The sequence below is a fragment of the Stigmatopora nigra genome, chromosome 5, assembly GCF_051989575.1.
Source record: "Stigmatopora nigra isolate UIUO_SnigA chromosome 5, RoL_Snig_1.1, whole genome shotgun sequence".
NCBI lineage: Eukaryota > Metazoa > Chordata > Actinopteri > Syngnathiformes > Syngnathidae > Stigmatopora > Stigmatopora nigra.
In genome coordinates, this window is record NC_135512.1 from 11,373,255 (window position 1) to 11,400,559 (window position 27,305).

General features: G+C 37.9%; 3 protein-coding genes across 3 annotated transcripts; 2 read left to right on the forward strand and 1 right to left on the reverse strand.

The window, feature by feature from the left end:
* The first annotated feature begins 411 nt into the window (after positions 1-411).
* ptprc (protein tyrosine phosphatase receptor type C) lies at positions 412-17,927 on the forward strand. The gene is made up of 31 exons (XM_077717930.1): positions 412-504; positions 609-696; positions 4,898-4,990; positions 5,194-5,211; positions 5,302-5,319; positions 5,947-6,174; positions 6,242-6,469; positions 6,550-6,681; positions 7,106-7,231; positions 7,342-7,503; positions 8,042-8,197; positions 9,158-9,363; positions 9,449-9,509; positions 9,595-9,697; positions 9,841-9,881; positions 10,703-10,794; positions 10,869-10,959; positions 11,033-11,109; positions 11,217-11,253; positions 11,347-11,444; positions 11,848-11,973; positions 12,054-12,208; positions 12,991-13,126; positions 13,210-13,359; positions 13,498-13,588; positions 14,128-14,267; positions 14,849-14,983; positions 15,053-15,166; positions 15,249-15,409; positions 16,362-16,497; positions 17,219-17,927. Exons 2-31 carry the CDS (start codon positions 633-635, stop codon positions 17,510-17,512), a joined length of 3,669 nt encoding a protein of 1,222 aa, XP_077574056.1. The 5' UTR covers positions 412-504; positions 609-632; the 3' UTR covers positions 17,513-17,927.
* Positions 17,928-18,049: 122 nt separating this feature from the next.
* On the reverse strand, positions 18,050-23,538 carry abhd8b (abhydrolase domain containing 8b). Its single transcript, XM_077717149.1, has 5 exons — positions 23,219-23,538; positions 20,441-21,221; positions 19,751-19,921; positions 19,352-19,568; positions 18,050-18,993 (listed from the first exon to the last, which is right to left on the reverse strand). The coding sequence occupies exons 2-5, from the start codon at positions 21,217-21,219 to the stop codon at positions 18,715-18,717; spliced, it is 1,446 nt and encodes a 481-aa protein (XP_077573275.1). The 5' UTR covers positions 21,220-21,221; positions 23,219-23,538; the 3' UTR covers positions 18,050-18,714.
* Positions 23,539-24,043: 505 nt separating this feature from the next.
* On the forward strand, positions 24,044-27,252 carry dda1 (DET1 and DDB1 associated 1). Its single transcript, XM_077717824.1, has 5 exons — positions 24,044-24,519; positions 24,753-24,833; positions 24,926-24,977; positions 25,779-25,840; positions 25,912-27,252. The coding sequence occupies exons 1-5, from the start codon at positions 24,511-24,513 to the stop codon at positions 26,014-26,016; spliced, it is 309 nt and encodes a 102-aa protein (XP_077573950.1). The 5' UTR covers positions 24,044-24,510; the 3' UTR covers positions 26,017-27,252.
* The last annotated feature ends 53 nt before the right edge of the window (positions 27,253-27,305 follow it).

Genomic DNA, 27,305 nt, shown 5'->3' on the forward strand with positions numbered 1-27,305 from the left:
GGCCACAAAACCCTGGCTCTCCTGAATGGGGGTTTTAAAAAAAAAAAAAGTCCTCCTTGGTCATGCATTGCCATGGCTATCAATGCAAGGTGCAGGTGGGTGGAGTCACAAAGAGAACCTTGAAGATGTTTCACGTCTGTTTACTTCATTTAGAGATGTTTCATTGAAAGGTCTCATTTAGAAACAAGGCAAAGGGGCGAACATAAATAAACATAACTGAAACACTTTCATTTCTCCAACGCTAATGTCTCCAATGTAGAAAAAGAGAAATCTATATAATGTGCCCTCACCTCACCCCAATCAGGTGGTTTTCAGACGTCCTCGATGAGACGATTTCCTGTTCTTGGTTACAATGTTGAAATGAAGCTTCCTGTTCCAACGTTAAGGTAAAGGCAGCCTCATTCGGCGTGACATCACTCACACTTGAACGTGAGGGCAGAGGCGAGGTTTTCGACTTTGGGGAACAAGTCCAGGAAGCTGTGTCAACAGATAAGACACCAAAACGTATGTGGTCTGAATAATGTCTTCTTTCCCTACTGATGGTGACTTGGGTTGTAGAGAAGTTGAGCGTTAGGGTATGAACATCTGGCTTGTTGGTTCCCCACTAGGTGACGTGGTGTTTGGTGGCACACATGGAAGGTCTCTGTGGTCTAAGGAGCCTGTTGCTTTGGGCTACGATCATCTTTTCAGCTTACTGTGAGTAGCTATTGTAATGGCATCAGTGTGTGGGACAAATACCACGTTTTTCTTTTGTTAGCATAAAATCGAAGATTTTTGAAGAATAGAAAATGTGAGGAAAGCGTTGACAAAACCATTTAGGCTCACGAACATGAAGAAGTGACACTTTTCTGTAACCTCGGGCTATGAAACTTCAAAGTCTGGTGACAAAGAGAAACATTGAGCACAATGTTCTTTTTCTGTTCTGCTTTAAGTAGAATGTGAGTGCATGTACGCATTTGTACACAGGCGGTGATCGTTTTAATTGTTTTTTATTTTTTTTACCTGTGACTTCATACATACTATGTGTCCCCTTCAGGACATGGCCATATAAGTCCAATCTTTTTCATACAGTGTAATCAGCTTTAGTCTGTCTTATGAGGCATACATTTTATTCTCCATTCATTCTAATGGCAAAATGTGTTTAGGCGCACCAGCATTTGCATTTGAAAGTGTGTCAATATGCCGATTCCATTCACCGCCAATTTAAATAGGTGTTCTCTTTCAATGTTACTCATTCACATGTCGCATGGGGGCCTCTATAACTTGCATCAATCATTGCATCTCCTTTTCCCCCCACTATGTTGACACTAGGCACCCTAATGTAAAGAGCTGTTGTTACCCACTGGCCACTTAAATATGTTTGCAGACTTTATGTATAGTGTCTATCCCCTCATTTCAGATAATTTGGCCATAGGTATAATCGTGAAAGTCAGGATAACTATGTCTTTAAACCTAGCTTGAAGTAGAGTGATAAGCCAAATTCTTAAGCAGATCACAAAAGGCTTGCAAGATGTGCTATTTTTACATCAATCTTAAAGTTTGAGACACAGATCTACCCTCCCATTTTATGTTAATTGCCCTCTTAAAGCCAACGTTGTAGATACTAAATCTATTGTTACATTTATTATTTTGGCAGAACATCAGTATCATTTGGTCAGTTATTACAGGAATTTTTTTTTTTCACCAAATCTCTTCCTAAAGGTCCTAAGAAATGTACTCTGGTTTCCTTCCACATCCTAAAAACATCCATGGTAGGCTGGTTGAACACTGTAAGATGCTCCTAGGTATGAGTGTGAGCGTGAATGGTTGTTCGTCTCTTCGTGCCCTGAGATTGCCTGGCCATTAATTCAGGATGTCCCCCAACTGGTGCCCAAAGTTAGCAGGGATAGGCTCAAGTACCCCTCGCGACCCTTGTGACGATAACTGCTACAGAAATTGAATGAATGAAAGATTTAACCCTAACCCAAAGCCTGAGAATTTTCTATATCACTATTGTCAAAAAACGTCAAACATGGTAGTATTTTTTTTATTGCTTCAAGATGGAACTGATTGTTAATTATGTCCATAATGCATTAAATTGTTTAAAGTCCCAATAATTGAATTTGATATAAAGAAATTAATCATTCCACCCTTTGTAATAATACAGTAAGAACTTTGAAAAATATAAATATAGAATGAATTGTACAGAATAAAAATAATAAGGGTAACCACTGATTGGAATTATAATCACTTAGAGGAGCCTACCTTGATGAATTTAAGTTTCTTTGCTATATTATTTATAGACTGAACTTAAGGCACATATGGGTTCAATAGAAATGAACCAGATTGTTGCCAAAGCTCACAGGGATGAGGAATGTGCATGGAAAGTAATTTTTGATGCAGTATTTTGTTCTCTTTTTCATGAACTAAATGCCAAATTAGCAAAATCCACATCTTTAGAAATAAATGAAGGTTTTTATCTAGGTCAGACAATTTTGGATCAAAATATAGTACTTGTAAACTCACCAATGCAATTGTATTACTACATACAAATTAGTTAACTATTTATATATGTGCTGTAGAGTAAGTAGTAATGTAAACTTTTACCAGCAATTGTTCTGAATTCAACAAGGTTGCGTGAGTACAAAATACAAAGTTGACCACTTCCGTGTTACATTCTGAGTTGTCTTCATTTCCTGGCTAAGCACAGCAGCGCCGTCACAGCAGACAAAGCCAGAAACGAACAACTTGAGGGAAAAGCTAAGAAAGGGGAAGCACAAAATGAAGAAGTTTAGACAGAAAATTTAAGTTTGGAAAGACTGACAAGTCAATAAAGAGTTTTGAACGTGGGAAGAAACATTTGGATGGAGTGTATAGAAGATAAGATCGTTCGAAAATCAATAGTGAAATGAGAAAGTTTGGCCACTTTTGACAATTTTCAAGATTTCCCTTGATAAAAATTTTTGAATAGATCAGTAATTACAATTCGCAAATGAAATTAAAAAAAATAGTAGATGAACAGTAATATTTAAAAGTTTTTTAAAAAAAAAAACATTTTGGGAAGTGTGTCATTTTTATTTCAACCAAATAAGCCAGATGCATACATGTGGGCACACTTGCTTCTCGTTTTGAATACATTTAGCACTAGTTATTAGAAGAACAATTTTGAGAGCTTGTGTAATAGTTTATAGTGTCCATTTGCATGTATTTCTGCTCTTTGTATCTTCACTAAAAAAGATGTTATCAAAAACAACTCTTAAATGAGTTGCGCCTTATAGTGCAGAAAATACTGTACATTGCACATGGAGACAATGTATTGGAGAGAAATGTTAAAGCCTTTATACACAAAATCACTCCAAAGGAGCAAAACGATGCAAAATAAAAACTCATAGCAGAAGGGTAATATTTAAAGACTGATGAGAAAGTTTAATGCGTTTTTATGCTTTATTCCATATGTTTAACTGAACTTGTCTACCCATGCAACCAATTATTTATAAAGGAAAATTCTGAAAATGATCAATGCATGCACGAATTGTGTTGTCATGGTATGTTGATGAACATCCTATTTCCTGTTAATATTTCTGCATTTCATAGAAGACCAGGAACCATTTATTGACACCACGTACTCAACTATAACAGATACAGCTGTGTTGGGGTGTCATGAAATTTCAGTGCAAATAGCACGCATCACTTCACAGAAACAGCGAGCACTAAACCACATCCTGACTATCACTTGAAGTGTTTCACCTTTTCAATATGCTCTTAAAAAAACAAGAAATAAATCAATCATCCAACATTTAAACTTTTGAGTTTCATGGAGAATAACTCCAATCAAATTTCATATTGTCAAAATCCTTTTACCAAATGATTTATACTTCAATACAACATTATTAATACGATACAATATTACAAGTGTTCAATGCAAAAGGTTTATTTTATTTCTTTTGGGTTTTTTTGACATCACTTACTGGTTATTCTAATTATTGTGCATGGATTATTGTATTTTTTTCTTTTTACTTACTACTGTCACCAATTCTTAAAGTAATGCGAACTGGTGTGGTGCCTAAAGTGAAACCAAATGTGGGAGTCGTGGCTGCTGTCATTGCAAGGCAGGAAGTGATGATTGCATTATGTCAGCTCAAACAAGCGGTGTTCATCTTCTACAGAAAATACTCTAGTTCAATTTTCTCTCTTCTAGATTAAACCTTTAAAGTGCAAACCACTCAATATTTGACTGCAAAATACAACATTTTAAACTCTGAGGCTTTAATGGTCCCTTGAAACAAAAGACTATAAAATTCCAAATATATTTCATTCAATCATTATCCATCATTTATCATCCTACTTATACTCACAAGGTTTGCGGGGGGTGTTGGAGCCTATCCCCCCACTGCGGGACAGCACAAATTGGTTGCCAGGCAATTGCAGGGCAACATCATTTTTTTTATCAGGCTTGAAAACAATCAAGTTACTCAAAATTCATGTATAAAATATGATACATTATCTGTTTAATAACCTCACTTTGCTCAGGCACTCATGTTATTAGTTTTTAGTTTTAATATTGAACTATAATATCTAACACAACTCTTTAACTGCATTCAACTTTTTGTTCTTTTTTGTACACTAATTAGAATGTAAAAATACATTTTTGTAAATGCAGGTTTACTCAATGGTCAAATGTGAATAATGTGTCCTTTTGGACTATGAATTTTTGTCAAATTGACATTTATGTTTATAAACCACTAAACTACTTACACTGCTTTTAATTGGTAAAAATACTAACCTTAAATTTAAATTGGGAAACAAACAATTCCTCCTATGTGCTGTCGATAACTAAAACAATCCTTAGTTCCAAAGTGACTTTAAATGTGTGTATGAAATATTATTTAATGACAATTATTTGCTCATTTTCCTCCAGGTGAGAATTCAACAAGATACTCAAACTCAGACATTTCAGTCACGACTCCAACAAACATTCTTCCAACCACCAGTAATGTGAATACTGCAGATGGTAAGGTTTTATTATGAAAGTTTAAGCAACTTACTATACTATGTCATGTACTATATATATTATTATGTGTATGGAACCAGTAGTACATACTTACATTCCTAATTTGGGTTTTCTGTGTCAGACATATTGGCATGCTTTTTGATTGCAATGATATATTAATAATTATATTATTTGTTTTGTTTCCAAATATGATTTTACACCAGCCACCACAGTCAACAAATGTGAGTGCCAATTTACTTATTAATTAAATTTAAAAAAACTTGTGTTTATATTTTCCTTGTTCTTTTCCAAAATGTATGATTTTTGACCAGCCACCACAGTCAACAAATGTGAGTACCAATTTACCTAACACAAGAATTTTTATAGGTATTTTTTGAATTGATAATAGTAATTGCATATGTTATAGATACCGATACACAGATACGCAGATACGCAGATACGCAGATACGCAGATACGCAGATACGCAGATACGCAGATACGCAGATACGCAGATACGCAGATACGCAGATACGCAGATACACAGACACACAGATACACATACACAGATACACATACACAGATACACATACACAGATTCACATACACAGATACACAGATACACAGATAGACGGATAAAGAGATAAACAGATACACAGATAGACAGATAGATAGACAGATAGATAGATAGACAGATAGACCGATAGACAGATAGACAGATAGACAGATAGACAGATAGACAGATAGACAGATAGACAGATAGACAGATAGACAGATAGACAGATAGACAGATAGACAGATAGACAGATAGACAGATAGTCCGATAGACCGATAGACAGATACACAGATAGACAGATACACAGATACAGATAGATTATAGTTTATAGTCTGTAGTTTATAAATTGTAGATATAGATAAATAACATTTTAGAGTGATTTTTGTTAGTCTTCCCATTCAAAGACATCATCATTGTACGCAGGCTTCTACAATGTCACAAGTATCAAGTATGGCTTCAGGTTTGAGATCACCAACCCTTCTAAGGACACATACCGAATTCATTTGCAACCAACATGCAACAACACGCTGAACATCACATCCCAGAAGGGATGCAGTGAATATAAACACCAAGTTGAATATCTTTCAAATGGCATATGGAAGTCATGTGAATTCAGCAATGCCAATCCGAAAACCTTTACACCAGAAATGGGTAAGTAAAAACACTTTAGAAGTATTTTCAGATTCATTTTCTGAAACTCATGTCATGTCAAATTTAGTTGAAGGGGACATCACCTTTAGCAATTGCTCCACTGGCTGTCTTTCACTCTCCACTGGTTGGAATATCAGGACTTCCTTGGTAATTCCAAAGAATGTTCGTTCCAAGGAATTTGACAGTAGTTTATGCCTCACACCAGTCTACACAGACATTTGCTCAGATTTGACAAGAATCTTAACTTGTCCGAGTGGAAATCATTCCTACATTTTAACAGAGTTCATCAGTCCGGGTATGTTTAATTACACCATCTTTCAAAAAGTAGAATCTCACATCATTTACTTGATGTATAGTTTTTATGTTCTTTTACAGATTTCCTGTCTCTATTTGCAAATTCACCTTTAATAAGACAGATTGTCTCCAATAAACTTCCTGCAAACATCACAGCTGTTTTACCTCCCAAATGCCCCAATCTCACTGTCGATTACTCCTGTCTCGGTACTGGTAAGTCGATAAACATAACCTAAATATTTGCCAAAGGAATTATAGCACATGGTAGTTTATGTAATATTTGGTTCATCTCATGTGGCCTCTGTTTTTATTACATAAAATAATCAATCTATGTTGTATGATTGATTCCAATTGTGTGTGATGTTAAGTATGAACGACTGTCTATCTCTTTGTGGACCCTACGACTTATTGGCGACCAGTTAAGGCTGCAGTTTGCCTTTTCCCCAAAGTGAGCTGGGATAGGCTCCAGCACCCCACGACCCTAGCAAGATTAATAATGTTTGTAAATGCATGGTTTATTGTTGTTTTCTTTTGTTAATACCAAAATTCATTGCAATACGCAATAAAATGTAATGAGTACCAAAAAGATATTTGGTGTTGTGTGCCTAAAAAAATGATGGGTTGTGTGTCTCCTCAGATGACCAAAGACCCAAAAACATGTCTGACCTAGAGCCCTTCACAAACTACTTCTGCACTGGTCACGTACGAGAATATGATGTCATCAGAGCAAACTTGTCAATGATCCATGTCAAGATTGACTGCGGTATGTCAAAATGGGTCACATTAAAAAAAATCACAAATGGCACTGTGTTTAAGGTGTTACATGTGAATATGTGAATCAGTGTTAAAAAAATGGCTACTGTGTATCCGCAGATCTTAACATCCAAAGTGTGTCAACCAAAATAACTAACACCTCCATTGCAATGACCTGGATAACAACAAGTGAGAATTGCATGGACGTCATAGCCCAGCTAGATCAGCTATCTTATAGATGTATATGTCAATCTCAAAGAGCAACGTATAGGTACAGTGCAGGTAAGGAAAACAAAATGGAGTTGGAATTTTGTAGTGAGACCTGATGACAATCTCATGAATTATTTGCTATGTTTAATTATGTCACCTTTGCATTGCCATCCCATTGAAAGTGTCAATTGGGATTTGCAATTTTTGTGTATGAAGAGAAGGTGATATATTCAGTTATTTATAAATAAAATATCAATATCTGCCATTGATGGTGCTGGATGTTCAATCCATTTTGACTGGGGGGGGTGAATGAATGAATGTTCCGAGTCCCTCCTGTCAAAATGGATTGGACAACTAACTATAGCCATCAAAGATACAGAAATATGGGCATTCCCAGCAAGTCCCCCTGTTTAAAGAAATTGAACCTCAATCGGCGTCAATGACTGCCAATGTTTTAAATAAATAAAAAATGTATTTAGAGTTTGCTGCTGTGAATATAGTGTATGTGATGTTGATGTTTTCCTTACCCGATCAGGTTTTAAAAACTTTTTGTTTTGTTTTAACCAACAACCCCTTCCTCCCATCCCACACACACATTGCCACCACCAAGCTGCAGCTATGGCGAGTCAACAAAACGACACACATCTTGGCTGTGTTGTTACTAACCTGCATCCTTACACTGATTATGAATGTGGAATTCAGCCAATGTACAAGGGTATTAATGTCAAAGAAGCAATTAAACATTCAATCAAAACTGACATTGGAGGTATGTATTAAATTTTACTATTTGCTTTACAGCAATTGTCCTTTATCGTTTTATCTTCCAATTTATGTATTCTGTATCTGCTTTTTTTTCTTTAAATCACCTTTCTTTTTCATTCTGAGATAAAAGCTTTCTGCATCCTGCCAGTAACTATATTTAAAACAACTAGAATTTAACAGAATGTGAGCAATATATAGTCAGCCTAAAGCCTAAAATGTATATCATACTATTTCTAAAAAGTTTGCCATCACTCAGAAAAATGATGTAATTTCTGGTTCAGATAAAGATCTCTCTTGCTGCAGCTTCAAACAATATTTCCAAATTCATATGCATGATAGGGCGGTCCAGTGTGCAAGTGGTTAGCACGTCGACCTCACAGCTCTGGGTTCTTGGGTTCAAATCCAGGTCTGTGTGGAGTTGTCATGTTCTCCAGGGGCCTGCGTGGGTTTCCTCCGGGTACTCCGGTTTCCTCTCACATTCCAAAAACAAGCATGGTAGGCTGATTGGACAGTCTAAATTGCCCCAGGTGTGAGTGTGCATGGTTCTCTGTCTCCTTGTCGCCTGCGATTGGCTGGCCAAAGATTCAGGGTGTCCCCCGGCTCTAGCTCGGAGTCACCTGGGATAGGCTGTAGCACCCCCCTGCGACACTAATGAGGATAAAGCGGTTTTCTCCGGGTATTCCAGTTTCTTTCCACACCCGAAAAACATACAGGGTAGGCCGTTTGAACACTCAAAATTGCTTCAAAGTATGAGTGTGGGCGTGAATGATGTTCCGTCTCCTTGTGCCGTGCGATTGGCTGGCCACTAATACACGGTCTCGCCTGGTGCCCATTGTTGGCTAGGATAGCTGCTACTAATATGGCACAAATAGTATCAAAACCTGCACTCACATGGCCTAAACTGTAAAATTGTCACAAGTCTGGTAAACAATCCTACTGTATAAATATCTTTTCCCCATGATAGTGCCAGAAGAGGTCATCAATATTCAAGTGAATCTTCCAGAAAACAATGTAATCCATGTGACCTGCAAACCTTCACATCGGTTTAATGGACCCAAAGAGAGAATTTTTGCAATAATTCATCAGGGTAAAAATGTTTTTCAAAGAGAAGATAACACATGTGACTTTACTTTTCAAGATTTAAGCTACTCAACATCCTACAGATTGAAGGTGTGTACATCTAATTTACAAGAATTTTCACCCTCATAATTTACTATGATATGGTTGCTATCAAAGAGATGTTCTGCTCTTTCAGGTTTTTGCATCCAATGGTCAGTTTAACAGTACAATCTGGGAAGAAGTAGTTACAACTTCTTGTGGGTATTTTTATAGAAATAATTTCAACCTTTTATTCTTTACCTCTACGTAAAAAACAGTTTTTATGTCTTTTTTTTTTGACAGACAATGATAAAGCTCTTACAGGGTTTCTTGTCTTCCTCATCATTTTTACATCTGTGGCGCTGCTCGTGGTCCTCTACAGGATCTACAAAGTCAAACAAAAAAGGTTCTAGTATACACATTTGAATTTAGCATGCCCTTCATTTCAAGTGTATGTACTTTATACAGTACAAACTACAGAGAATTGGAATTTGTTTTGAAAGAGAAATATGTTATGTAACTATGTTTCAACATCATGTTTGTTAACAGGGACATGGGCGATTCTTACCCTCTTCTCTTGACCAATGCAAGTAAGTGCACAGATTAAAACAGAACTGTATTTTATTGCTGTTCGGCATGCATACTGCTCACTTGGACTTAGAAGACACGATAAATATGTTGAATGAACAGTATGCATCATCCTAAACACTAAAAATTTATTTTAGAAATGCATTCAGTTTGGTTTATTGCAAATACTTTGCTTAAATATTCTTACATCGGATCGTCATGTCATACTTGTTATAGTAAAGAATGTGATATTGGAGATTGTGATCAGTGCAAAGAATACCAAATATAAAAACACAAATATTCAAAGTAAAGTGTCAGGTTCGTCATTAAATATTCCCAAATTCATGCTCAAATACTTTGTGGACTTCCTTCCTTTGTGGCTCCAGTTTTTTGACTAGGTCTACAATGTCTTGTGTGTCTTGTGTCTGTCTTGGTACTGCAACCAAGAATTTTCCAAAATACGGGTTGAAATAAAGTTCTAACCTAACCTAATACATGTCTACCATTGCACATCCGCAATCGTCAAAACATCAGATCTCTATGTCATAAACGATTAAAATACGTAAGGCAAACAATTATTACCTTTTACTTTTTGATATCACACATTAAAATATCAAATTGAGAAAAAGTTGTCTCTGTTAGCCAAAAAAGTAAGTCACAAAAAGTAACAGAAAGACAGAAATCTCCTTATTCTACTACAATAATGACAGTAATCTCATCTCCATCAACTTCTTGTACAAGGTGAATGCAGACTTGACATTGTGCATGAAAATTAGGAAAGTACACACATCCTGTTTTTGATATATTTGCCATTTCCGCAATTTTTCTTTTGGTTCTTTTGCAGCTTCTGTGGAGCCGATCGAAGCTGAAGTTTTGCTGGAAGCCTACAAAAGGAAACTCGCTGATGAGGGACGCCTTTTTCTGGATGAGTTTCAGGTGCTTTGCTTTCGAGTGTGTCCTTTATGTTAAATGAAGAAAACCTTATGTTGGATGAAACATTTTGTTTACAGAGCATCCCCAAATTTCTTACTCGCTACACAGTCAAAGAGGCCAAAAGAAACTGCAATGTCCCCAAAAACCGTTACGGTGACATCCTACCATGTATGTATCTGGTTGGTAATTTAAAATACAACACGTTTATCTATAGTGATGAAACATTTGCTCTGTTTATTAGATGATTATAACCGAGTTCAGCTGAGTACAGGAAATGGAGAAGCAGGTTGTGACTACATCAACGCCAGCTACATTGATGTATGAAAAATTAACCTTTTACAAGACATATTGTGTTCAATTTTGGACGAAAAATTGAAAAAAATCTTGGTTCAAGCACAACTTATTAAATGTTTGCTCCTGTGCAGGGATACAAAGAATCCAAGAAGTACATTGCGGCTCAAGGTACCTCAGTCTTCTCTTTTTTGTTGTGGCATTTGCCTTGTGTACAGTGCACGTATGTTGAATGTGTGTTTTTGTGTGCTGTGTGTTTTGCAGGCCCAAAGGAGGAAACTATTTGTGATTTTTGGAGGATGATTTGGGAGCAACGGTCTTCAATCATTGTGATGTTGACACGTTGTGAAGAAGGAAATAAGGTGAATATATAGTTCAATCTACTCAAAAAACACAAGTTGTGCACATTAAAGGAAAGAGAGCACCTTTAATATTCCTTTATCAGTCCATTCCATTGCAAAAAAAACTTTCTTAAAAAAAAACGAAATATTTTTTTCTCTTGTGCGATAGTGGAAAAAAACGCATAAACTACTGCCAGTATTTCCAGGAATTGCTCACTCAACTCAAAAGCACATATTTTATGTATTCAGGCTATCAAATGTGATTTTTCCAAATTGCCCTCTCTTCATTATGTCATTAATACGCAATTTTCTCATGCACCAATTCTTCAAATATTTACAAAAAGAGAAGATTAAAAATTAAATTATAATGATATGGAATAATATTAAATCATATTTTCATCAGTTGTCTCATTTTGTTTTACAGAACAAGTGTGTGAAGTACTGGCCTTCTTTTGACCCCAAGACGGAAGTATTTGAGGAGTTTGTCGTCAAGCTCAATTCAGAAGAGCTCTTCCCTGATTATTCTATCCACCATCTTAACTTGACCAATGTGAGTCTCCACTGAAGATGTCTATTTTTTGCTGCACTGAGTTGGCAATGTATAGCGTGCATGTTGTTATGTGCACCCAGAGGAAAGAAAACTCTGAGCGAGAGGTGGCCCACATCCAATTCATCAGTTGGCCAGACCACGGCGTCCCGGAGGAACCCCACCTCCTTCTAAAGCTTCGACGCCGCGTTAACGCCTTTAAAAATGTCTTCAGTGGGCCCATAGTTGTCCATTGCAGGTTAGTCCAATCCTTAAGAGGCGTTGACTCAGTTCAACATTACAATTATTTTATTGTATTGTTTAATACATTTTAAGAGGGAGTAAATTAATGTGAAACATTTTTCTTAGCATATATATATATATATATATATATATATATATATATATATATATATATATATATATATATATATATATATATATATATATATATATATATATATATATATATATATATATATATATATATATATATATATGTATACATACATATATATACATACATATATATACATATATATACATACATATATATACATATATACATACATATTTATACATATTATTTTATTTCATTGAAGCCTTTTTCTCCATGTATAAAAAAATTACATTTTTAAACACAAAATGGAGTCAGTCTGCTCTTAAGTGTGTGCACACTGATTCACCTTTTTTTTCTCTTTTCTTTCTTTTCTGCTGTGGTTTCCTTTTTTCACACACACTCATAAGTTCCAATTCCTGGCTCCATAATACTAATGCTGCACACATGCTATTTTTGACTCTTCTCACTTTGAATAACATTTTAGTAATTGTTTTTTTATGTGCTGTTACACATTTGTTTCCTCTCGTCCCACCTTATGAACAAAACAGCATCCACTAAAATGTATTTTCAGACCACTTATATTACCAATATTGATTTCATGACCAAAGGAAGTCAAAGTGTCTAATCCAGTCGCTTCCTGTTGTTTAACTCATATTTTACTTCACAAATGTGTTCCTATTTTCCATGGTGTCTTTGCGTAGCGCTGGAGTGGGCAGGACGGGCACCTACATGGGTATTGACGCCATGCTGGAGTGCCTGGAAGCTGAGGGAAAAGTGGACATCTACGGATATGTTTTCAACCTCCGCAAACACAGATGTCTGATGGTTCAGGTCGAGGTAAACCAGTCACAAGTTATATCAAAAAGGTTTCAAAAATGTTTGGCACATGGTTCCACCGATATGTTTGTGTCGTTCCATAGGCCCAATACATCCTGATTCACCAGGCCTTGCTTGAGCACAACCAGTTTGGAGAAACCGAGATCTCACTGTCAGAGCTTCACAGTGCGCTGAGCATGCTTAAACAGAACAACTATGCAAATGAACCAACATTACTGATGGACGAGTTTGATGTAAAGATTTAACTTCATGTTGATACTCTTAAAGTCATCCAATTTAAGCTTGGTCCTAAACATTTTCCAATGTACATTTAACGCAAAGCCCATTTCCCAATATAAATCTTTATTAAATTTTTTTTTACTGTTTTTCAGAGACTTCCCACTTACAAAAACTGGAAAACATTCAATGCTGGAGTCACAGAAGAAAACCAAAAGAAGAATCGCTGTCCATCCGTCATCCCTTGTAAATATGACTTTATATCATACCAAATCACAAAGATTTTGGCGTATCTTGACTCAAAAACTTTCTCATAAGAAATCGCATTGTATATATTTGTTTCATTCTGTTCAAATGAAACATGTGTTGAGGTTGAGGTCTAAGCACTCAGTCTCACTTATTCTACCCAATGAAATGTGCTTTGCTTACTAGTGCATTCCTTTTCAAACCTTTGAGACAAACTATCGCTTATAAAAAATAATTGAGTCCTCAAATACCACTATAACATTCCTAATAAGTAAAGCATTCATATATGTAATGCTTAATATCCAAAATAAGGCAAAGCATTCTTCATTGCAAGCACATATTTATAATAATGATAAACCTAACATAATCCATTAGTTTTTTTCTTAAATAATAATAAAATTAGGAGTCTTATGGACTAACATCACTCTTTGGGCCCTGGGTATCTGGGTGTACTGTCCCCTCTACTACCACATCACTATGTCCATTTTTTAAAAGCAAATTCTGAAATCTTATCTTGTGTGTCATCTTGCCAACCGTAGATGACTACAACAGAGTGTTACTAAGGCTGGGTGAAAGATGGAGTCAGGAGAGCAGCCAAGATGAAGATCATGACGGGGAGTCATTTGATAGTGAAGAGGATGAAGAGACCATTAAATACATCAATGCCTCCAACATTCACGTGCGTAATTATGTTTTTCAAACATAGTTCTACTTCACCTAAAAAAACGCCTCCAACATTCACATGTATATTTATATCTTTCAAACATAGTATTACTTCACCTAAAAACCGAGTTCCGGGTATTTTTTTGTGAATGTAAATTTGTTGTCAATTGCCTGCAATTGTCTTGCGCGAGTTTCAGCATGGATTTTCACATTTTTATCAACTCGAAAAAAATATAAGAATAATTATTGGTTAAACTGTTTGTCCTGGAATAGTTGGAACAAAATCCAGGATTTTGAGGAACCCTGGAATACACCTTGTGACGACTCACTTGTGATATACAAAGGACTAATACATATACAGGAAATTTATCGTATCTTAGTAGTTTTTGGGATTTTCCCAGCACTGGTAATGTGCTAAACGATCTGCAATTTCACATGCAATCAATCTAAGTGAGTGCTACAACACCAGGCCATAAAATCAGCCCTGTACCAGTTTCAAAGTTGGTTAAAAGCGTAAACCTGCAAGCTAATAATAAAAATTGTGATGTATGTATTTTGTGACAAATTGACATATTTGTGTTTTTGTTTCACACTCAGGGCTATTGGGGCCCTCGCCGCTTGATTGCAGCACAGACTCCACTTGTGGACACCGTAGCTGATTTTTGGTTGATGGTTTACCAGAAAAAAGTATCCACCATTGTCATGCTGTGGCGGGAGAATTCTGATGAAAAGGTATTTAAATAAGGTGCCATATAAAAAAAAAACTATTTGCCATATCAAATGAGGTTTTTTTTTGCATAGGAATCTATGTACTGGGATAAGGAGAATAACTATGGAGATATTGAGGTAGAGGTGACATCAACAGACGCCTCTCCAAATGTAATCAACCGTAACATGCTTATTCGTCACTTAAAGGTATGGCAACCTGCAGCCACTTGGTTGTTTATGGCCACTTGCATGATATTTTTCATATATTTTTCAAATCTGTGCTCAACAGAGGAAAGAAAGCCACACAGTGACACATGTGCAATTCCTGAAATGGCTCGATGGCGAGCTCCCAGAAACCGCACAAGACCTAACTGACATGATAAAAGAGGTCAAACTAACTTGTGATTGCGGAAAGGCACAAAAAGGGCCTCCAATTTTAGTCCACTGCAGGTAATTAAGTTGGGATGTTGAAAGTCAGGTACTCTGCACTGACTCCTTGCCAATCATAGAGTTGGAACACGGTAGACAAGCAATGGCTTTGTATATTAGAATCATGTTCATATTTGAATATTCAATCTATTTTTTTTTTTTTTTACATTTGGAATACCCACCCCAAAGGCTATTTCAAATGTAGTAAGGGAGGCTTAATGTTTTGGAAACAGGAAATAATTTGTGATAAACGGTTATCTTGTCATACAAAGAGAATGTTAGGATGCAAATTGGGTGATGGCCAAATTTGTAACTTTTTGCTCACCATTTTGTAAATCTTGCTATTCCACTACTATGTAGGTAGATGTCCTTCACTACAACAATCGAGTCATAACATTTCTTCTTTCTCCAGAAGTATTTCACCATGTTTTAGGCAGCAACAACTGTATTTCCTCTATTTCGGAAAAAGCAGAAGTCACTGATCCCCCCCCCCAATTTTTACAAAAAGGGTACATATGTACCGATGCATTGGCCAAAAATCATGAGACAAATCATGAGTGGGTTTATCATTTCAGCCCTATTATTTCACCTGTTAGGTATTTCATCAATTTGAATTGGTGATGATAATGACAGTTCACCATCCGCCTTCCCAATTGAATTAGATTGAACGCCCATCACTGTCAATGGTAGCGAATAAGTTAATGCTCGTTAATGTATAGATATAAAACAATGCTGTGACTCAGACATACACTAAATAAAATTGCAGATTGGTCTCAAAGTATATGAACTGTGCATTATGTTACAGTCGTGGTTGTGAAATGTGTCTTAAAAGTGTAGGTTTGCCGAATATGGGTGACTAACCATAAAGGGTAGGAAGGTTTTATTTCAGAAAGTTATGGAAATATGAGTGTATGTTCACGGAATGTACTACAAATCTGAGTGTACCTAAGTGCGCAACATTGCTTTTCCTCAGTGATGGCTCGTCCCGTTGCGGTGTTTTCTGCGCCCTGTGGAACCTGTTGGACAGCGCCGAGACCGAAAAGGTAGTAGACGTTTTCCACGAGTCCCGAAACCTGCGCAAGGAGCGACAGGGCATGATTGCAAGTTTGGTAAGAATTTTTTTTTTTACTTTTTGGGTAACCTTTTTTATCTCCGACTGACTGTAAAAGTGTCAGTACATAGTGTTTTACCCTAAAAAATGGATACTTCAAAACTTTTTTTCTAATTTGACCTTTGTTTAAAAAAATCTGCCAACGAAACAAGTAAAAATTCTAAAAATTAACATAATATCTTAGTAATGCACTTTTTAAGATTGTCTTAGTTTTATTCAGCCAGTCCTTCATTCATTTTCTGAACCACTTATCCTCACAAGGGTCACAGAGGGTGCTAAGGCCTATCCCAGCTCACTGTGAGCACCAGGCGGGGCACACCCTGAATTGGTGTCCAGCCAATCATAGGGCACGTGGATGCAAAGGACAACCACTCAATCGGACACTCATACCTAGGGGCAATTTCGAGTGCCCAACCAGGCTACCTACCATGCATGTTTTTTTGGGTTGTGGGAGAAAAATCAGAGTACCCAGAGAAAACCCATGCAAGCCCAAGGAGAACATGCAAAATCCACACAGTGACAACCGACCACTCAACCCCATAACTAACGATGACGCGCCAAATACTGAGCCACTGTGGCTTATTTTAAGAAAGATATTTTATACTAGTAACAGATTTGTTTGCAAGGCTCAAATACGGACGCGGCAAAGGGATTGGAAAAAAAGGTTTCATCCTGAAATAAAGCATTCATCTTTCCTTATTTGTGTGTGCTTTTGACAGGAGCAGTATGAGTTCTTGTACGTTGCACTTGATGAAGTCTTTCCCGTCCAAAATGGAGAGGTAAAAGCAGTCCCGGCTTCCGAAATGGATTCGGTCCACCTGATGGATGAAACTACAGTAGAAGCCCAGAAAACTGAAGACGGAGCCCATACTACTGTGGTGGGCCAAGACGAGGCAGCAGAGAGTGATGGTCTTATAGCTCAGGAAACGCACGAAGATACAAAGGAGGTAGGGAAATTATCCGGCATTCTCACACAGACCCCATTTGAGGACGGACTCTCACAGGAGGTTTGAGCGCTTGCACAGATTTTATATTTGAAAGGCTTTAAACTTAGTTTAAAGTTTAGAAAAGAAGACAAACATGTTGTGGAGCTATGACATAGCACTATTACAGCCTCTTAATTGGTGATATTTTTAGTATATCACTGCTTCATCCGAAAATACACATTGGAAGTTTGTTATTTGTTAAGATACTGCATTATTGTTTAAGCTATGCTTCTATACTCTTTTCAGCCTTGATGTCCTTAAATGTCTCTTCCATCAAGCCTAGAATGGAAGTTTGTTTGGTCTGTACAGTAATTTTATGTAATTTTATAACTCATGAGGATAAAATGATTCATTGAAGGCAGTGTTAAACAGCAAAATGGTTTGAAAGTCAAAATATTGTTTTAAAAAAGTATTAAGATTAAAGTATTACAAAGAAGCTATTTAAATCTACTATCGTCCCTAATTTAAAAAATATATAACAAATCTATTTGATTTCTTTGTGAATTTTTAAAACAGATAATAAAAACAATGTTGTTCATAGTGTAATGCATGATATAATTCAGAAACAATCAGAGGGGAATTTGGATTCATACTTTCAAAATCATTATGCACAATTATCTTAGATCAGGTAGAAAATATTACTCGATATTTCAATTCATGAAAATAAGTTTAAAAAAGTACTGCATAGCCATGCATCTACAGAAAACACACTCATTAGCAATATGACATTTTTTCTATTCCATTCTCTTTCAGTTCTAAATAATCTGGTCGTAAGTCAGACCCTTGGACACAGCCAATATGTAAACAGTTTTGTTTTACTTTGATTCTTAACTTTGTCTCTTATGCAAGTCACAGCTTTGCCATCCACAAAACACCAGAAATAACATGATGCCCACTTCACTTTAAGTAATGCTACTGGAAATTTGCCAACCACTGTGGCAGACGGGGCAAAAATGATTGAGTTCCCTTTTCTCCCAAGAGATGAGCCTGCATTGCTCCAAGGCACAACTTCCCCGTGAACGTCTTGACGAATCACACCAGTTAAGCTCTATTACCCAGCTTCACTTAAAATGACGCATATCCTTGACTGTTTTGCCTGCATGACTGCAACCTACAGCCGGATCGTCCCCACTGACATCTTCGGTTGGAGCTCAAGCCATCTCAGTTCACGTGGCTCACACGGAACATTCCTTAAGAATTAATCACAATCACTGTTGAAGACTCTGGACTTATTTTTTGTCCCCTCTGTCTGACTTGACCTCCACCACGCTGTTTAATGAGGCCTGCAAGGCAGTTGCCGGTCGGACCTTGGCAGAGTTTGGAACAGTTTTGGCGCTATCACTTTGGGCCTTGGCGGTCTCGGGACGTGCTTTTGACTTTGGTGGTAGAGGGGTTGCAGGCTCCCAGAGGAAAAACTCGTGCAGGAGTGTGTTAACAGCTTCTGGACACTCCATCATGACCATATGGCTTCCTTCCTCCAATACATTTAGGAAGCCGATGAGAAGAATCTGATAGAGAGTGGGGAAAAACAAAAGCAACTGAATTTGAATGTGTCCAGGAAAATCTGAAATTTAAAACCTCTGAGTCAACAAGTTTCAAGACGATCAGTTCACGAATAACGGAATCCAGTTCAAAGTTTGAGCTCAAAATCACAAATTAATAGAAAATTATGAATCTGCAAAGCTAATATTTACATCCTGCTATTCACTAAATAGATGAAAAAATTATAAACATTGCATTGACTCATGACAGGAAGAAGTGGAATCAATCATGTCTTCAGAATAAGAGCCATTGCACCAAATCCAGACATTTGTATTCAAGGACAGGTACAACCCTACTATAACAAGCTATGTTTAGCCTGTTTACCTCTGCCATTCGCTGGTCCTCTTCAAGGGGGACAAATTTGTCGTGTATTCCATGGACTAGTAGGATGGGCACCGTAAGCTCAGCGTGGTAAACCTCATCCCCCTCAGGCCAGTACTGCCCGCTCATCATGGAACGCAACACAAACGCCGACACGTTGAAGGCATTGTTCTCCTTCAGCAGCCGCTTTTCCTTTGCACCCTGATGGGCAAAACCGGCCCTGCAAGCAGACATTTGGCACAATAATTCTAAATAAATGCTGAATATCTAAGTTGTAATTGCGTCAGTGAGGATGCTAATCCGTCAGCATCCTGCTGGCGGGGATTTTAGTCCATCAGCATCCTCACAATGTCTGAGGTTTCCTCATATTCAATGACTAATGTGACTGTTGGTCTGCCTTACTTGAGAAAACTCCAGCTGAGTAGCGGCGAGAGACAGTCAAGGACACATGAAGGCAGGTTGAAGACAGAGAACAGGCTGGGTTCCAAAGCTGTGGGACCACCTCCATTTATCATCACCATCTTGTGGATTTGTTCCGGATACTCGTGGGCCAGAAACGTACAGAAAGAAACACTAGTGAAAAGAAGAAAATCAGTTTACTTGATTATTGGCTCTGCAAAAGGCGGCCACCAATTCAGAGTGTTGTCCCCCCCCACCTGAACCAAAAGTTGGCTGGGATAGGCTACAGCACCCACCTTGATTGACCCTTGTGCAGTACAGAAAGTGAATGAATCATTATTGACTGATTTTAGGTGCTTTTTGTTGACAATTTCTTAATTCCTCTTGAATGAATATCAACATGTTGTCATATACTTAATACTTAATAGGTCTTCCATTCAATGATGAGCCAGCCTAAGATGAAAAACAATCGCCTTCTACTCTGTACAGTGACAATAGAAACCCTTTAAATACTGCTATGAATATCATCTTTATACTGATTGTAAAAGCATTCCTTGACCGACCAAAAAAAATCAAGTAATTCTTCCTTTGGCCAACATGCATCCTCCCAACTCTCAGAATAAGACAGTTTGTTGGTTTTAACTTTACTCATTTGTCCTGGTAATATGTCTAAAACTCAAAATTGTTATTTACCCATAAGAATGTCCAATGAGAATATTCCTCTTGCGTGCATATCGCTTGAAGATCAGTCGCATATCTTCTGCCAGGGCGTAAAAAGTATAAGCGGCGGGGATGGGTGGTGCTGAGCTGGACCCGTGTCCTGCCAGGTCGGGAGCAATCACCTCATAGCCCAATCGAGAAAAGAAGTCCAACTGGCTTCTCCAGATGTCCAGTGAGCCTCCCACGCCGTGGATGAAGAACAGAGCAACATCCGGATGCGTGCCTTTACATGATGTTATTTTCCTTTCGCAGTCAATCACCACAGTGCGCTTTAGCTTCCTCCTATATTGGTTCCGAGAAGCTTCGGCCTGCTGATTGGAATGTGTTTCGCCTCCTGCTTTCATCTCAGACGTTATGACTTTTCCAGTAACCGAGTCCAACTTGGAATCGGGGACTGGGCCAGAGTTGTTACAGTCTGTCAATTCTACCTCTATAGTGCTGTTGGGTTCCTTTTCCCCATTTTGGCAGGTCTTCAGCTCCGCCCCTGCTCTGTCACCCAAGTTCTCAATGAACAGCTGCCCATTGCAGAAGACGGAGATCCTCCGTTTGCAGCTGACGCACCCACCCTGCCCGGTGGGTTGCTCCACCGACGACCGCTCGGCGATAAGATGCCGAACACGAAGAACCCGGCCAGGTTTGACCTCGACAAATTCGTAACCGTCTGTGTTTTCAGATGACTCGATGGGGACCACGACGTTGGTTGACTTTGAAGTGAGGCAGCAAAGAAGATATTCCATGAAGCTGGTCAGCATGGCTGCATGCAAATAGACAAGTAAAAAAAAGAATTGATAAAACAGTGGAGATACAGAGAATATGATGGTAATATGATCTAAAAGGATTTTTATTGTTAGATTAGGCTATAATGTTCACTAACAATGCCTCTAATTTGGAAACAGTAGGGTAAGATACAGTACAATATTTGTCAATATTACGGTCTTTAGTTTAGGTGCCTTCCATTGATTTGGTTACCAATATGTATACATATTAACATTAGCTAAAGCAGTAAAATTTCCAAAGCAATTTTGCCAATTTTAGTGTTGAAATATTTGAGTGAAAATCATAGTTTTTAACTATACAGCTAAAAATATGATCATGTTATATGTTTTGCATTTCGGTCAACTTGACATTTATACCGCAGTAAAGAAATAGAGCAGAATAAGCTATGTCTCACTATAACCAATTTGAAAATTTACTTTTTTGACCAGGAGTGGCCTGGTGGACAAATGGTTAGAATGTTGGCCAGTTGTGGATTTGAGGATTGGATCCCAGGTCAGGACCCTCCTTTGGGGAGTTTGCATGTTCTCCCGGTTTCTCTAGGGACTCCGGTTTCCTACCAAAAACATGCAGTGTAGGCTGGTTGAACACTCCGAATTGCCCCAAGGTCAAATTTAAGTTTGAGCATGAATGGTTGTCCCTTTGTCTCCTTGTGCCCCGTGATTGGCAGGCCACCAATCCAGGGTGTGCCCTACCTCGTGCCTTAAGTCAGCTGGGATAGGCTCCAGCACCCCCCACGACTCATGAGAATAAGACGTACAGAAAATTAATGAATTCATACTTAGAACAGTTTGACATAGAAAAACGGGTTCATGGTGACAAACATTAATTTGATCCTTTTTTGGTTTGGTTCTTATGCAGCCATATTTAAACAGTAATATTATTATCATCTAGCATGAGAATTAAAAAAAAACTGCCTCCAAATTCTCTTTCACGTCCTAAACCTTCCTGGCTTCTTTCTTGCTGAATTTTAATATCACTCAGACAGCATCGGCAGCAAAAACAACAGTGGTAGGTGATTACCAGTCATGGCAACAACAGTGCACCATGCAGGGGCAGTGAAGCTGTGCTGTTGGCATTATCCGGCCTTCCTGTTACTTTCCTCTCCTGCTAGCCGGGATTATAATGTGTGTCTAACTCCACACAACACAATCTGTTGTCTCTCTTAACGGAATATCTCCCACTCTTTGGCAAGTCTTGTCTTGCCTAAGTTATATACATTGGCAAGAATATTAGTACAGTATAACTTGAATTATACTTCAAAATCAACTGCCTGAGAGGGGATTCATGACTTTTACAAATTAACTTACTACCACTTCATAATAGCAGAATACATCTATTTATATGTTGACTATATAAATACATTTAACTACCTATGTATTTGTATTTGGGGACCATATAATAACCACCTGCAAAAAAAAAAAAAAAACTTCAATGGCAGAAATTATATTGAAACCCAAGACCTTGGAACCGTGACCAAACGTTCAAACTACTAGACTACTGTCTGTTTGATTTCATACATGGTTAGTGATAAATATAAAATAAAATATATTCCATTGATAAATCTAAACCTTGTTCACAACAGCCTTTTATTATAAATGTGATGATCAACTCTGACTGAGACAGAATTGCATCTGTTAGAGGCTCACATTTCCTCCGGAGTCTCAACCTGATTGTAAAAAAAATGACCATTTAGTGTTGGTAGAATAATGTCATTGTGCAATAATTATGGCTAAAATAGAAATAGAAATAAAACAGGAAAATAGGTGATGCATCATGATGCATGTTGATCCACTCGTGTCAAGACCTTGAACAGTTATTACGCATTAAAATGCAGTATAAAAGATCAAAACAAAACAAAAAATTTAATTTACTCTGAAAATGTATCATTGATATGTTGACAGCCCATTTTTACAGTAGTGAATTTTGTGCATTTTTCAAATTATACTAACCAGAGTAAAATGAAATATTCCATACCTTCAACGCTGCCAATCTCTGAAATGAAATCCAAATTATATATTTAGATTGACTTGGTTTTCTCATGAAGCATCGAGGAAATAGAGACGCGCTATACTGTAATCTGTTACAGTCAATCCAATAATCTAATTTATCCCAAGTGCGCTCCTCGTCGTCCCAAAAGCTAAATGTTCAATTCGGATCGGTTTGGATCCATTGTTTTCTCTCTATACCCCAGTTTAGTTTTGAACTGAAAACTTTTTCAGAAGTAATCAGAACGTTTGAGGACTAATGAGCACTATTAATTCTGTATTTGCAACAGCATTGTAATCTCTTGGTTGGATCCATGGACGGGAATAGATGCCCTCTAGTGGCACAAAATAAAATTACATTACGTAAATTTCAAAGTACATTCTTTTTGCTAAATAGAGGACGATTTGGGGATATGGGTTCATTTTTTTCTGTGGTAATAGTAGAAATTATCCAAATATATTATGATGCATGAAATTCATTCGATAAAAGTATTGTATTGAGGGGGTAAAATTTGCTGTAGAATTATGAATATTGCCTGAGAAGTCATTCTGAGGGGACTTTACGGAATTGAAAGATTGACTTACTTTTGCATGCGCAAAATACATTTTTTCACAGACAATTTATTTATTTGTTGTTCGGTTGGTTGTTACTTTCCCTATGACTTCCAGACACTAAGAGGCGCTCCCAGATTGTCAGCCGCGTCTTGCTATCCGGATAAAGACACGCGTTTCCGGGGCGCGGTCTAAACAAGCGCCGATACCGTCGTATAAATAATTATGATTTCTCATAATCCAATTCATTTAAAAAGCATTCATCATTTAAGACTATTTTAGTGGAGAAAACCATCCAATTACGGTTCTCTGGTAAGAGCCTACAAGAGAAGGACACTGTTTTAAGATGGCTGCCAGTTGCTAACGTCTCCCAGTCCAACTTTTCGCATCTAGCTCTCTATACACGTGATATCTACGGAGGCCGTCATGCTAGCTCTGGAGCTCCCGAATAACCAGCTCTGCTAATTTATGGTTTTTAAGCGGCTGTTTCTCAGACCGATAAGCTCCACACGCCGCAATATAGAATTAAAATAGGGGTTTGAATTCGAGTTTTGTGTATGCGTGGCAAGCGCCACCGACTGAAAAGCCGTAATCATCTCTAATTTCGTCAAGCAGTAGGCTATTTGTAACAGTCGTAAACACATTGGCTACTACAACCACGACGTGTACGGCGGAGTCCGGAGCAGCAAACGCTACCTTCGAAGCCGGCATTCGTTGTCGCCTGCTGTCATGGAAAAGGTATCTAAAACACGAAATACCGACGCGAAGCTTGTCAATCGCGCGGGGGTCACGTTAACAAACAAAATACCCGCGAGTCGGTTGAGAGTGTTCATGTTTCACGTCATTCTTCTCATCTCTGAGGTCATCCCCCAGCATCATTCCTCTTTTAGTGTATATTGAAATGCGTGTTTTGGGAACTGCTCATGAAAAAAATAAAATAACAATAATCCAATTTTTATTTCCATCTACAGGCGGATTTCCTAAAAGGGCTCCCCGTCTACAACAAAAGCAACTTCAGCAGGTTTCATGCAGACTCTGTTTGTAAAGCATCTGTAAGTACATTTTGTTCTGCTCATCCCTTGATGTACTAAAGAAATATAAATGTATATGGTTGCCGGGGTATTTATTTCGCTCTCCTTTGCAGAATCGGAGACCCTCTGTGTATCTTCCAACACGTGAATACCCTTCTGAACAGAGTGAGTACTATTGTCAAAATTTGCAATGAATACACACGTCCTGACTCAAAACAACAAACACACTGCTTAGATAATATGCTATAAAGGCCCATCTCTTATCATTCCTACCATCATGGTCAATGATCACTCCACTTTCATTAACCCCTACCTATCTCCAAATTATTTTTCATTTCTAATTAATAAATAAATAAATAAATAAAGATAAAAATCAGTGCCTCTCAACTCCGTGACCATCTCACCACCAATACCATCTACAAGCAGTTTCCATCTGGTTTTAACCCCCCTTAACAATTTCCTCAAAATATTCTCAATCCTTGTTTTCCCTCAACATTTAGTCATTCATCTCTCAAAATTTCTTTCTTAACCAACTATTTTGTAATCAGTATCACCCCCTCGCCCTACGGTCACGTCCGATCTGGGCCCATGCAATATAAAGTTTATTCCCATCCCTTTCCTGCGGCCACTACTCCTTATTATTTACAGTCTCTCCTTCGGTCCCATCATCTGAAAATATAATATCCACTTTCACTGCTATGCAGCCACATCTAGATTTCTTCAAAACCAACCTTCCATTCTACCCTCCTCTTACTCTCTTCCTACAAGACCTCAGTTCATGGCTCCAACAATAAACAGCAGCTCAAAATTAGAATTTCTTTTAGCTGGCAACCCCGCCATGCTCATTAATTCCAACACCGTCTACTTCCATCAACAGTTTAACCATTAGTCGAGCTACTCAAGTTGCTTTAAATTAGAATATATTTTTATTACTTTTTTTTATTTCCCTTCTCCCTGCCTTCCAAGTTATTGTCACAGAGAAAACCAACATCCTTCTGCGCTACCTCCATCATCAGTGGGACAAAGAGGTGAGCATGTTGGGAAGTTGCTGTCTTTGAGACGATGCTAAGGGTCGCTCATCTTCCGTTTTGACCCACAGAACGCAGCAAAGAAACGGGAACAAGAACAAGGGGAGGGCGACAGCCCAGCGCCGCCGAGAAAAATAGCCAGGACAGACAGCCAAGAAATGAATGAGGACTCATAAGCGTGTGCGTGGGTTTGTGCGCAAGAGATAGCCAGACATAACAAATTGGAAATCAGAAACGGTATTCCCACTTCACTGACGGGGATACCTCTCATTAAGCAAGCGTCTAAGAGGGCTTCACTTTGAAGAAGTAAAGGAAATCCACACTTTGAAACATTCATAACCACTCCTTGACAATTTAAGAACCGGGGCGTAGATGCCATTTGCCGTTGGATATGTGTACTGTGTAACGTATGTCTGTGTGCATGCTGAGCTGCGCGTGTTGTGCTTTACATGTGAGGTAAGCGATTTGTTAAAAAAGGCAAGTTTCCAGTGGCCGAGAGACATGACCAGTCCAGCTTGATAAAGCGTCTCCGTTTGACTTGTGTTGCTCATTGTTCGAGTACGGCAATGCGTTTCCTGTCTGCCGAAGTGCCCCGACCCCTTTCAGAATCCCGGCCCACTCTAACAATGGTGACGTTTTTCCTCACTGTTTGAATTCACATAAGCAAGAGTGCACTGTGAAAGAACGACATGGAGTAGAAGCAACGTCCCTGTGTAGTTTTCCAGTGCAGCTCTACATTATGTTTTGGTTGCTTTTTTTTTCTTCTTATCCATCGAAAACAAAAGAATATTGCACCAACCATCCGAGTGAGGTCATTAAAGTCAAAGCTTAGTACCAGCTAGGTATGAATTTAATTGTAATGGACTACGGTTTGTGTAAATAAATGTCAAATTCATCATTTAATTTAATGTGCACTTTTTAAAAAAAATATTAGGTACATTGGAAGAAAGAACTACAATTGAGAGAAGCCTTGGTGCATAGTAGAATTGATCTTGGACTTTAATGTTTATGGCATTTATGAATCATTAGCCTTAGAGGCCTTATGACATCGTGGTTTGGATCCCGTTGTATCCCCGAATCAACTTTTATTTATTTTTTTTAGTTTGCTGATGGGTTTCAAAAAGATTGTTAGCATGCAGTTTTCATCCAGTCTTGTTATATCATTTCCATTCTTGCTCATTACAAAATGGAATAAATATATGTACAGATTTATCTGATGGGGATTAAAACAATGTGGACTGCCATCTTGCTACCCACTGTGTCGATATCCTGTCAGTTTTAGGCACAAGACCATTTTTATGCTTCTGCTAAGACTGTTCTAAAACACCTGAAGCCTTTTCCACCCTCTTGTGTGTTAGATCAGATGTTTTTTCCCCCTCTAGCTTTGTTGAAATAAAACTGAACTGGCGCCATTTGGGCTGCGTGGCGCTTCTTTCGTCATCCGGCAGATGAGTGGTTAGCACGT

Bases quoted from the DNA above. Each gene is read 5' to 3' on its own strand.
- ptprc (XM_077717930.1), top strand. From the start codon at position 633: ATGGAAGGTCTCTGTGGTCTAAGGAGCCTGTTGCTTTGGGCTACGATC. The intron at 10,795-10,868 runs GTGCTTTGCTTT...TTTTGTTTACAG, and splicing joins TTTTTCTGGATGAGTTTCAG to AGCATCCCCAAATTTCTTAC. The intron at 13,589-14,127 runs GTAAATATGACT...TGCCAACCGTAG, and splicing joins CTGTCCATCCGTCATCCCTT to ATGACTACAACAGAGTGTTA.
- abhd8b (XM_077717149.1), bottom strand. From the start codon at position 21,219: ATGCTGACCAGCTTCATGGAATATCTTCTTTGCTGCCTCACTTCAAAG. The intron at 19,922-20,440 runs GTAAATAACAAT...TCTTTTCACTAG, and splicing joins CTCATTGGACATTCTTATGG to TGTTTCTTTCTGTACGTTTC. The intron at 18,994-19,351 runs GTAAACAGGCTA...ACTCTCTATCAG, and splicing joins AGGACCAGCGAATGGCAGAG to ATTCTTCTCATCGGCTTCCT.
- dda1 (XM_077717824.1), top strand. The intron at 24,834-24,925 runs GTAAGTACATTT...TCTCCTTTGCAG, and splicing joins ACTCTGTTTGTAAAGCATCT to AATCGGAGACCCTCTGTGTA. The intron at 24,978-25,778 runs GTGAGTACTATT...CTGCCTTCCAAG, and splicing joins TGAATACCCTTCTGAACAGA to TTATTGTCACAGAGAAAACC.